This window comes from Triturus cristatus, chromosome 8, assembly GCF_964204655.1.
Source record: "Triturus cristatus chromosome 8, aTriCri1.1, whole genome shotgun sequence".
Taxonomy (NCBI): Eukaryota; Metazoa; Chordata; class Amphibia; order Caudata; family Salamandridae; genus Triturus; species Triturus cristatus.
In genome coordinates this window covers 1,543,344,470-1,543,357,089 of record NC_140591.1, presented here as the reverse complement: position 1 = coordinate 1,543,357,089, position 12,620 = coordinate 1,543,344,470, and the positions used below count along the sequence as shown (strand labels likewise).

At 46.8% G+C, this 12,620-nt stretch overlaps 1 protein-coding gene across 11 annotated transcripts in view; it reads right to left on the bottom strand.

Moving 5' to 3' along the window:
- Positions 1-12,620, bottom strand: part of NUMA1 (nuclear mitotic apparatus protein 1) — a 734,824-nt gene that overhangs the window by 256,359 nt on the left and 465,845 nt on the right. For all 11 annotated transcript variants that reach the window (XM_085623424.1, XM_085623417.1, XM_085623420.1 and 8 more), the window contains one exon: positions 11,432-11,616. In XM_085623424.1, coding sequence (XP_085479550.1) covers positions 11,432-11,616 — 185 coding nt within the window. The remainder of the gene's footprint in view (positions 1-11,431; positions 11,617-12,620) is intronic.

The following is a 12,620-nucleotide window of genomic DNA, read 5'->3' as shown; positions in this document are numbered from 1 at the left end:
AGGATTGTGATTGCCGATCGCCAACCTCCCCCACCCCACCCCCCCTCCCCCAGATTCCAACTGTAGGAAGGTGGATATCTGACTATGGTTACCCCCAACTTTTTGCCTAGTGTCTAGCTGGTTTTTCGACTTAGTTGACCTGAGATCCTGCCATTCAGGGTCTCAGGCTGTCTGCTCTCTCTCTAAAATGGACTCCATGTACCCTAGGTACATACCCAATTGGTAAGGATCACCTTACTGGACCCTGTACAGTGTACCCTAGGTACCCAGGGCATAGGTGTACCCTAGGCCTCCCAGGGGCTGCAGCATGTATTATGCCACCCCTGGCCTGGCCTTCTAATCAGACACAACTGGCTGATCACTCAGCTGGGGCAAGGTCGTGTAATCACCCCTTGCTTAGATATAGTATACCTATATCTACCCTTAAAAAAGACATGTGTACCTATCAGCCACTCCTATGGCAGGCCTTAACAATCCTGGAGGCAGAGTGCTTGGTAACATGTGAGATGGTGCTCTAGCATGAGCTGAGCCGGTCTACAGCTTTCGGAACCATGTCCTTATAGCTGTTCTATGATATAGCCTACCATATACTCTTAAAGTGCCTTATAATCTTAGACGGTTATGGTAACTATGGTTTGGCTTTATCAAAACATGTCGTGTAAGGTGTCTAACACTTTGGAATAATATCCCCATACCATTTCTGGTGATGAGGATATTATTCCCCCCTTCTAGAGGGAGAGACATGTTAAAATCCTACTTTGCTGTTTAACTCTAACCAAAGCCTCAGCATCACAAAATGGATGCTGCTGCCACAGACATGAGTCTGACCTCCTGCAGCTGGGAGCCCTCCCAGCCAGGGAGGCCTGGACAATAGGTTTCCTGCTTGGGGAGGTGTTAGCACCTCCCCAGACAGACTTTAGTGTATTGGGGCAGGGAGGGCTGAAAGGAATGAGACATGCCTGGGGCACACAAGGTGCTCCATGCATAGTCCAGTTCAAACCGGTGCTGGGGCACTCCAGCCCCAGCTCTGGCGCGAAACTGGACAAAGGAAAGGGGGTGTAGCCACCCCCCTTCCTGGTCCCACCCATAGGAGGGACCTTGCAGGTAGCCCAGCCCACTAGCCCAGTATAATAGTAGCTAGTTGGGCCCTGCTAAATTAGATTATCCTGAACCTGCAACTTGAACAGAAACTCTGGACCTTCGACATTCGACGAAAGAAGAAGAATGAAGAATCTCCCTTGTGGCCAAGGAGTGGTCACCCTGTGCGAACAGGCACCATCAAGAGACTTACTTACCCTTTGCTTTGCTGAAGTTCTACGAGGGACCAACTGCAGAGCCTGACCAGAGCCTCGACTTCCAGACTTCTCCGACCCTGATCCACATCCACAGCCGAGCTGAGATCCGTGGAGGCAACGAGAGACCGGCTACCTGGGAAAAGTGGCGAGTATCTTCCAGCGCAGCTTCTGAGGCACCCTCGAGGTTGTGCACCGGGGATTGAGAAGCCCCAACCCCAAGCACCATCTGCACCGAAGATCAGCCCCCACACTCCACGAGTCCTGCGTGGGGCCCTTCTGCATTTTCCTGCTTTGCCCGTCTGTCCGGTTGCTTGCCCGTTGGCTAGTAACCTTTGCGACGACACCTTCAATTTTCCACTGCTGGTTTGGCTCCTCAAGACTGGCTCCTGCTCCTCTGTAAAAGAGAAGCACCCCAGACCTTCCTGGTCTGCACCAGAAGCAAGTCCTCCATTCTTCGTGGGTTCCGCTTGCCAAGGCTTGGTGAGTCCTAGTTTGACTTCGATGCCGCCGACAGCACGAGCCTTCGTGGGACAGCTCGCCTCCTGGTCCTGGTCGTCCTCGAAGTCTCCTGGTACCCGTGGCTGCTGCGACAAGCTTCACCTCTTCACCTGCAATCTCCCGACATCACCTGGTTCCTTCCTGGTTCCACGTGGTCACTGGCTAGTGACCCAGACTCTGTCCCTTCTGCTTGCAGGTATCCTTCCTTCTTCCTGTCAGCATCTTTCCTTCAGGCATCCATAGGAGTCGACGACGAAACCCGACGCAAGTTCACACCTATGCACCCGCAGCCCGTGGGCTAGGTAACTTGGGTACTCCGGTGCTCATCAGGGTATTGACTATCCTAGTGTCTAGTTCTCAAGTCTCGACTTCCTAGCTACTCCAGAAGTGTCCTAAATCTTATTAATCCTAAACTGTACTATTTCTATCGATTATACGCATTACGCGTGAGTGTTTCCACTCTGCACCTGAATCCCGTGGGCCTCCCACTTCCTAACCTTGGGTAGTATAGTGTAGCCCCAGCGATTCCCTAGGCCTAGGCCTATCCTATTTCCGTGACAGTGGTCCTTATACCACTTACTTAGTATATGGTTTGCGTGGCCCCTAGGGCCTAACTGTATTACTTACCTGTGTGACTTAATGTATGCTTGAATAAGACTGTGTTGTACTTCCCTCGAATCTCATAAAGAGTGCTGAGGGTTTGACTAGAATAAATACACTTTATTTTATATATATATCTGTTGTGGTGTCCTTTCATTTGGTATTCAAGGGATTACATATGGTATAACAGCTGGCTTCACATGCCATTCAGAGTTTAGCCTAAGACTGCTCTTGTCCATGCTACCACTAGGATAGCTGGTCTATAAGGTTGACTTTACAACCAATCACCATAAGGGTTGTTTGGACTGATACAAGGTGTACACTAGAATTAGTGACATCATATATCAGGCCAACTTCTCACACCAACAACTAGTACAATGAGAAGGGAGCAAGTAGTCCTCATTTTCATTATGGGGAACAGGTGCAAGCGCTTGAAGAGTTTCAGAATCTGAGCCCAAAAGGGCTTCAATTCCCCTGAAATATTGCCTCCAAGGCAAGGGAGAGGACGACAGTCCTACTCAAACTGAGGTTGGACATTGTGGAGAAGTGTGGCTCAATGATTAGAGCGGCAGACCCTGATGCAGAGATCTAGCCCGGGACCAGGGTTCAATTCCCCGCCTCGGCGGGTCTTGGGCTCAAAATTCCACGGACCTGATAATTCTCGCCTCGGTGCCATTCCAATCATGGAGTCCCACTCTGCAACTCTGGGCAATAGCTTGCTTAATCTCCACAACGGCCCCCACAACGCTAAGGATGCCTGGCCTCCACCTTGGGGGTGCCCAGGAGTGGACGCCTCACATGGAAAGCCAGGATGGGTTCCACAGCGGTATTCGTACAAGCGCCTTGAGACCCTTGCGGGTGAGTAGTGCGCTATACAAGTATCAATTTACATTTACATTGATAATATTGAGCGCCAATGGAGCACCCCACACAAAGTCAGATACAGACTCTGAGCTACCAGCGCCTCTGTAGCTTGGAGCTGTGTTGAAATGGGAACAACCAGTAGAGCCTGAGGTGAAGGAGTTGAGGGACAGCAAAGTTCAGACTGACTTAATCAAGGATAAGTTGGTGTGGGTGGGCAAAATGTCAATGGAATCCCAAATGGAGATCCAGATGGATGCCTGGGGCATAGAGGCACACCAGAGGCATTCCAAAGCACCTTCAAGAGTTGCAGCATGGCTCCGTTTAAGGCTGCTATTTGTCACAGAGTAGAAAATGGACTTGAGAACTCTGGGCACATCAACTCTTTAATCAGACATCGAAGCCAAAGTAGGGTCTTTTGAGAGTCCATTACAAGAACTCTTCCTTGAATACCTAGATGTTTAAGAGTTTCGCTTGAACTTCTAGTGCGTATTCTTGGACTTGTCCCTCTACCTCACTTTTGAATGACATGAAGAGCTAAAAAGGAGCAGCCTTGCGACTTGGCACAGGGATGTACCTGTTACTTATGTTCCCTTAGTACTGCTTTGTTCGCCATAAGTTGGCAGAGTATGCTCAGACGTGAGTCCCTTGCTCACTTTGCCACTGGATTCAAGCAAGCCTGGCTGAAGACGGCTGAAATGCCAGAAACCGGTCCTAGGAAGCTTGTTTCCGGTCCAGGGAAGGCATGGCTTGGCAGTTCGGGCTGGACTGTTCCCATGAGGCACAGGGTCAGACTGATTTGCATATGGCCATGTCTGAACTGGGGTGGCAGAGTGGGCTAAAGAACGGTGATGGATCAAACCCAGATCTGTTGACTGGGTGTGAGTGTTTGATTGGTTCTGATGCTCCGTCCATCACCACCCCCTTTTGTACTGCTTTGTTCGCCATAAGTTGGCAGGGTATGCTCAGACGTGAGTCCCTTGCTCACTTTGCCACTGGATTCAAGCAAGCCTGGCTGAAGACGGCTGAAATGCCAGAAACCGGTCCTAGGATGCTTGTTTCCGGTCCAGGGAAGGCATGGCTTGGCAGTTCGGGCTGGACTGTTCCCACGAGGCACAGGGTCAGACTGATTTGCATATGGCCATGTCTGAACTGGGGTGGCAAAGTGGGCTAAAGAACGGTAAGTGATCAAACCCAGATCTGTTGACTGGGTGTGAGTGTTTGATTGGTTCTGATGCTCCGTCCATCACCACCCCCTTTTGTACTGCTTTGTTACTTATGTTCAGTCACAGACTGAGTTCCCCATCCAGGATGGCCTTTGTATGCATCAGAGAACATCTGTCGCAAAAGTTGGAGTCATTTGGTGCAGAACAACAAAGCTAGATGTTGAGGAACATGGGAGACCTGGCATGAATTCTGTATTTTGGTGGAATGTGAGACATAAATGGAAAGCGACAAGAACGTTTTGAAAGAAACTTCAGTACAAATGGTGGGAGCAAAACTGAGTCGGCATCTATGAGCACAGCATAAGAAAAATGAATGTCAGCATGCCGGATCTCGTGTATGTGCGCCTCAATTTTGTCATGTCTAGAAGCAGGATGGAATCTTAACAGATGTCAACACCATCCGGCAGGCAGGAACTAATACAGGAGTTTCTGGCTCTAGTCTGGCACCTGGAGAGATTCACACGGTCAAGGTAAGGAATTTGCAGTAAGATGTACCCACCTCAACTACCTCTACCTTTTCAGTCGGTAACTGACAGGTATATTAATTTAGAAGAAGGCTCATCTTTAATTTACTTAGAAAATTATATAGTGAAGGAATCTCAGATGCCCAAGTATGGCTGTTTGGATGGTGAATGGTCGAGACCATGATGGTCCTAAATAGTCGAAGACACCTATTGAGGGTTATCAATCTAACTCTTTATATTTTGGGACATATTGACAACATGATGCTGTACTTCCTTCTCAACACAGCCAAAAGCAAAACCTAACAGGCACAGAAACACTTTTCACCAAGGTTTGAGAAAGTATCCCAGTCTAGTTTCCTCACTTAAGTTTCTTTTCCACTGAGTTCTAAGACAGATGCATCTTAATCTTTACATCCAACTGATAGACCTTGTGAAGTAGCAAAGTACTGACCGAACTCACAAAAAGTCATGATATAATAAACATTTGTCTCATGTAAGACACATTTACCTTTAAAAACGTGAATACTAAAGTGTGAATAAATACCTGTATCAAATAAATGGACAATGGCCACCAGATATTCATCTGGGGAGTCCTCAAGACCAAAAGGAATTGCAGTTTGGTATGATCAGTATTTATTATTGGCTTAACATCTGATGTTTTGGTCACAAATTCAAAAGCATGCTTCCTCATTCTACAGTCCCTTGCCTGTTTCACCTGTTAACTAACGGCCAGCTCGCAAAACTTGTTCCTTTGTATTGAGATCATGAAGTAAAGAGGAATGAAGTGAGCACTTTTGTTGCTTGTACCATCCCATTCATTCAGCACACGTCGTATGATGGCAGTAAAGATTACCAACTCTATTTTTCTATAGACTTTAGTTGACGTTTCACAAAGTCCTGCCTACCAATGCTGGATCCATATTCTCGTCAGGACCTATCAATAATTCAGCACACTATACAAGTCTATGATGTTCCAGAAAACCAGGCCATTTTTTTCATCCATCAGGAGTTTTTAGAATTTTATCTGCTATTTTGCCTTTGATCCTTTCAGCATATATGGAAGTAAGCTGGCCTTTAGGTGTTTCAGATAGTCAATTTAATTGTTAGGCATTGAAAGAAGTGGAGGAGGGAATTGCAATAAAGTTAATCTCTACATGTGAAAAGCCAGATGTTAAACACCAATTATTTAGCCTGTGGCAACAAAACAGCTAACATTGAAAATTATGGATCTGTACACTATTTTGGACCTTGTGGAACTGAGAGCCATACATAGCACGAGGGGGCTAGTGCCATTAAAACTGGAAAACATGACATCTGAAAACAATGGCGTGATTTACCCTTTCCATTCTCTGTAAAAGACGGCTACAAACCATAAACTTGAGTAAAGCATGACAACTACGATCAACATTGATAGAACGAGAATTGTGGCTGATTTGTCCTTTCCATGTGGCAATCTGGTTAACAATTTAAATTGAGCCAGATTAAAATAACTTCAAAAATCAGCACTTGATAAAACGCCATTGATATGGTATTACTTGATGCAGGCCACCAACACACTCGCAATACAGGATATGTGGAGGAAATTGCAACTTCTACTTTATGAACGACTAATTGTACAAAATTAGAAACAGAATGGCCCCAGCGTGCAACAGAGCCCACCTTCCCAAACATGCAAAATGACTAGTGAGCCAAAATAAATAGAATCATGGTTTGCAGGAAAGTGAATTATTTGGTGGGGACGTTGTAGGAGAGTAGGGTCTGCTTTCTATGTTCACCCCCACTTTTTGCTTTTGCTTTACTGGTTTTCGACTTAGATGTGGCTGTGGGCCTGCTAATCAGACCCACAGCCCTGCTGTTCTCTCTCTAAATTAATACTATGTACTTTAGGTGCATAACCCAATTGGATAGGATCACCTTATTGGCCCCTGTACAGTGTACCTTAGGTACCCAGGGCATAGGTGTATCCTAGGCCTACCAGGGGCTGCAGCATGTATTGTGCCAACCCTGGCCTGGCCTTCCATTATGACACAACTGGCTGATCACTCAGCTGGGGCAAGGTTGTGTAATCACTCCTTGCTTAGGTGTAGTATTCCTATACCTAACTTACATATAGACACATGTGTACCTATCAGCCACTCCTATGGCAGGCCTTAACAATCCTGGAGGCAGAGTGCTTGGTAACATGTGAGATGGTGCTCTAGCATGAGCTGAGCCTGTCTGCAGCTTTCGGAACCATGTCCTTATAGCTGTTCTATGATATAGCCTACCATATACTCTTAAAGTGCCTTATAATCTTAGACGGTTATGGTAACTATGGTTTGGCTTTATCAAAACATGTCGTGTAAGGTGTCTAACACTTTAGAATAATACCCCCATCCCATTTCTGGGGATGAGGATATTATCTCTCCCTTCTAGAGGGAGAAGACATGTTGTAACCTACTTACCCGGTTAAAGTTAACCAGAGCCCCAGCATCACAAAATGGATGCTGCTGCCACAGACACGAGTCTGACCTCCTGCTGCTGGGAGTGATCCCGGCAAGGGAGGCTTGGACAATAGGTTTCCTGCCTTGGGAAGTGCTAGCACCACCCCAAACAGGCCTTAGTGTATTGGGGCAGGGAGGGATGAATAGAATGAGACATGCCTGGGGCACACAAGGTGTCCCGTGCATAGTCCAGTTCAAACCGGTGCTGGGGCACACCAGCCCCAGTCCTGGCGCGAAACTGGACAAAGGGAAGGGGGTGTAACCACCCCCCTCCCAGGTCCCACCCATAAGGCGAGACCTAGCAGGTAACCCAGCCCCCCAGATTAGTATAAAAGTGGGAGTTGGGCCTCAAGACTTTAGATTTTCCTGAACCTGCAACTTGAACAGAAACTCTGGACCTTCGACATTCGACGAAAGAAGAAGACTGGAGAATCTCCCTTGTGGCCAAGGAGTGGCTACCCTGTGCAAACAGGCACCATTAAGAGACTACCCTTTGCTTTGCTGAAGTTCTACGAGGGACCGACTGCAGAGCCCGACCAGAGCCTTGACTTCCAGACTTCTCCGACCCTGATCCACATCCACAGCCGTGCTGAGATCCGTGGAGGCGACGAGAGACGTGGGACCGGCTACCTGGGAAAAGTGGCTAGTATCTTCAAGCGCAGCTTCTGAGGCACCCTCGAAGTTGTGCACCGGGGATTGAGAAGCCCCAACCCCAAGCACCATCTGCACTGAAGATCAGCCCCCCACACTCCACGAGTCCTGCGTGGGGCCCTTCTGCCCGGTTGCTGGCCCGCTGGCTAGTGGCCTTTGTGACGACGCATCCTGAAATCCTCTGCGCTGGTTTGGCTCCTCCAGACTGGCTCCCGCTTCTCTGCAAAGAAGAAGCACCCCAGACCTTCCTGGTCTGCACCAGAAGCAAGTCCTCCGTTCTTCGTGGGTTCTGCTTGCCAAGGCCTGGTGAGTCCTAGTCCAACTTCGACGCCGCCGACAGCAAGAGCCTTCGTGCGACAGCTCGCCTCCTGGTCCTGGTCGTCCTCGACGTTCCCTGGTCCTCGTGGCTGCAGCGACAATCTTCACCTTCACCTGCAATCTTCACGACATCGCCTGGTTCCTTCCTGGTTCCACGTGGTCACTGGCTAGTGACCTTGACTCTGTCCCCTCTACTTGCAGGTATCCTTCCTTCCTGATCCCAGCCTTGGGATCCACCGGACACTCTTCACTGACTGCCTGTCAGCATCTTTCTTCAGGCATCCATAGGAGTCGACGACGAAACCCGACGCAACTTCACCCCTATGCACCCGCAGCCTGTGGGCTAGGTAACTTGGGTACTCCGATGCTCATCAGGGTAGTGACTATCCTAGTGTCTAGTTTTCCAGTCTCGACTTCCTAGCTACTCCGGAAGTGTCCTAAATCTATTTAATTCAAAACTGTACTATTTCTATCGATTATACACATTACGCGTGAGTGTTTCCACTCTGCACCTGAATCCCGTGGGCCTCCCACTTCCTAACCTTTGGTAGTATAGTGTAGCCCCAGCGATTCCCTAGGCCTAGGCCTATCCTATTTCCGTGACAGTGGTCCTTATACCACTTATCATATGGTTTGTGTGTCCCCTAGGGCCTAACTATATTACTTACCTGTGTGACTTAATGTATGCATGAATAAGACTGTGTTGTACTTGCCTCTAATCTCATAAAGAGTGCTGAGGGTTTGTCTAGAATAAATACGCTTTATTTTATATATATATCTGTTGTGGTGTCCTTTCATTTGGTATTCAAGGGATTACATATGGTATAACAGCTGGCTTCACATGCCATTCAGAGTTTAGCCTAAGACTGCTCTTGCCTATGCTACCACTAGGATAGCTGGTCTATAAGGTTGACTTTACAACCAATCACCATAAGGGTATTTGGACTGATATAAGGTGTACACTAGAACTAGTGACATCATACATCAGGCCAACTTCTCACAGACGTGTCCACTTCAAAAGATAAGGCCACACCACCTGCTAGACGTCACACAAATTGAATTAAATAAATCTGGGCTCAATCCCTCATAACATGCATTCAGGCTTCAATCAAATGCAATGGGTAAAGTATTTAAGCAGTGCATACAAAGCAGAAATAGTCAATACAATAAAATTGCATAACCAATTGACCTAGGTGTGATTTGAGGCCGACCACAATGAAGACCTGGTCAGAAACAAGTGGGATAGGTCTCGGTAAAAGTGAAAAAAAAAAAAATGAAAAAAAAAAAAAAAAAAGAAAAAGTGTACATTGTCACTGTTTGAGAAGAAAAATCCTCCTTGAGCAGGATGCTGCTGAAATTGTAGCCGCTGCAGTGAACCAATGGCTGGATACTTAAAGCAAGTTGCTTTACTTGGAGGTATTAAGTTTTGAAGATTTCTTGCTGAAAATTTTCCAAGTCCCAAAGCAGAATTAGATTTTTTGGGGGGAGCCTTAGCCGGAACAAATCTAAAATTCAATCCAAAGCCATGGAACTGCGGTCAGATATAATTCCCCACAGGTTCCCTGAAGCTAGTGGAGGAAATATTTTTTCAAGTTTTTAAACTTTTTTCTTATGCCCAAACAACCACATGGGTACATTTCTAAGGCCTCCAGGATAACAGGAGAGGGCATTTAGAGACTGTTTGTCAGGCAGAGGCCAACATCAAAGTCCTATCCGGGTCTAGTTGTCACTGATCAACTGGCTACTTCAAGGATAAGGCAGCTTGTTATCTGCATGAAGTCACACAGGAGGTCAGGTCAACTTACCTTTGAAGTCCACTTTTTTGTCCTGGGTACAAGACGATTCAGTTCCAGTCTTTCAGGGCTCCTGGCAGCAGGTCCAGTCCTCCTCTGGTCTTCATTAGGTTCAACAAGAGTTCTGTAGACTGCTTCTTGGGATGCCACATTTATGTCTTGCACCAGCTAGTGGGAGGGGGTGACTTGCAGGCGGACTCTAACCAATAAGGTAAACATGCCCAGGTGCGACCCTATAGAACTTTTTCAGTAGTTTCTTTGCCGTACTGCAAGCAACGCCACAGGCTGCTCACTCTGGTAACCCCTTCTCTCCTTGTGCAGAACCGGCATGTTCCAGCCAGAGGTGTGGCCAGGGTAATGAGCACTCACCTCCTCTGGGTCACTTAAAATCAGTCCTCTGGGTAGCTTTCCTCTCACTGGTTTTGGTGCTAGCCTGACTAGGGGTAAAACAGCTGGGGCTTAGCAGGTATAACTTAACATTTACTTCATTGAAGGCATCTTTGAAGTAAATTTCCTGGGTCTAAACCCTCTGATCACCTCTCCATGTCTAGGCCTCTATCCTTGGTCTAAGAGCAATTTTCACACCTGTTCCGACCCTAATTCAGGCCAAGCACCGGCTGGACAGTTGCTGGAGAAGTAAAGCAAATAAGCCTCCAGTGGGGTTGGGCAGGCCAAAAAAAGATATATTTTAATGTATTTAATAAACATCTAAAATTCACCACTAGATTGGATGTTTATTAAATATGAAAAGAAGTCTTTGAGTGGAGTCTGTAACTGGTACAGAGTTAAGGTTATAAATTAAAGTGTTTGGCCTAGGCACTGGGGGAGGGGGGGGGGCGGTGGCGGACGTGGTTTCGCTGCAACTGTGGTGGATGGTACAATAGGTGCTGCAGAACACAGTGGCATTTCTGTCCACGCCATGGATGTACTTCCTGTATCTTACACTATGGCGTTATAGGAAAGTTAAATGTGCCAATACAGTTTAAAGACAATTTTGAAATGCTATTAATGGTCGGAGCACATTCATAGACCATTAGCAGTGTCCCAGTGTTAGAGTTTAAGATTGCCAGCAGGTAAGTCCCAAAACACTGAAAAATTGGGGATGACCACCCAAAAACAGGTCTCTTCGCAACAATCGTCAATACAATTGTGTACATACCAGTGCTGAAAGTAAAGTACAAGTCACCTAAAACTACAAGACAAACAGGCCAACCCGTGAATCTGTTTAGTTGGCTGCGGTACCTGGTGGAGTTCAGTGGAAGCGCCTCCTCGTCATCGCTCAGGTCCAGGCTGTCCGTACTGACGTCAGGTTTGCTCCTGTGACGTCTAGTGTTCATGGCAACTGACGGGCTCTCCCTAGACTTGAAGGTATCTGTCGCAATATGGAAGCGGTCCCGTTCCCGTATCTGTCGATCTGCAAACTCAACCTGTAGAGTTTTAATGGAGACAAGAGATGGTGATGAGAATCTAGCGAGTACAAGGGGTCAATTCACAGTTGTAACATCCAACTGCGAGTGCCGAGTAAGTTCATTCACATCCGAGGACTGCACCAAAAACAAGTGATAAGCTGTGATAAGCTGTGATGGTTTGGCCTCACACAATAACGCCAACTCTCTACCTTCAATGCTATAACTACTTACTTTAACCTCTTTTTGTAACTGAACTCCCAAAATCGTCACTTAAATTCACCGAACATCTAATGCATTAGTTAATAAAAAGTGTAAATATCCGAAAGACTCAAACACTAGCCTTTCGTAGGAGAAATGCTGCATGTTCTAGTTTCCTGGACATTAATACATTGATATCAGTAGCCAGTTGCACATAGTCTTCCAAACCTCGACCTGGAAAGCATGCTGCCAGAATGTGGGCAGCAGTTTTATGCCTCAAGTGCAATAAGGCGGGGCGGGGGCGGGTTCTACCCATCATAGGCACGCAAGGTCAAGGTAATTTTGCTGGACGGCTTCGATGCAAGCTTTATTTAGGGTGTTACTCTTCCCTTTTCGATGTGAAAGAAAAACATTTGAACACTTGTTTAAGGTTACCTCCCAGTTCTACCATTCCGACCTTCTCAGAGGAACTTTGCCTTTCCGCCCTTGATCTCTTTTGCTGCTGCTAGGCTGAGATCTTTTCATAAAATGAATTGCGTTGAGCTCACAAAACTCGCACCTAAAACACCCTTCGAAAAGAGTGCTTGTTTTCAAGTGCGTTCCCTAAAATATATTCATAAGATATCGTACCAGCGGATAGCTGTAACAAACAACTGTACAAATGCTCCTTTGCAGCCCAGGCTCTGATTACCAGTTAAACATTTATGTTGAATCCATGATCCTCAGATGAAAAATCAATTAAAGCACAGAGCTGGGCCTCACTAGGGACAGGAAGCTATACTTTGTTTATGATAAATAAATACCCATTGCTCACGAGAAATGGG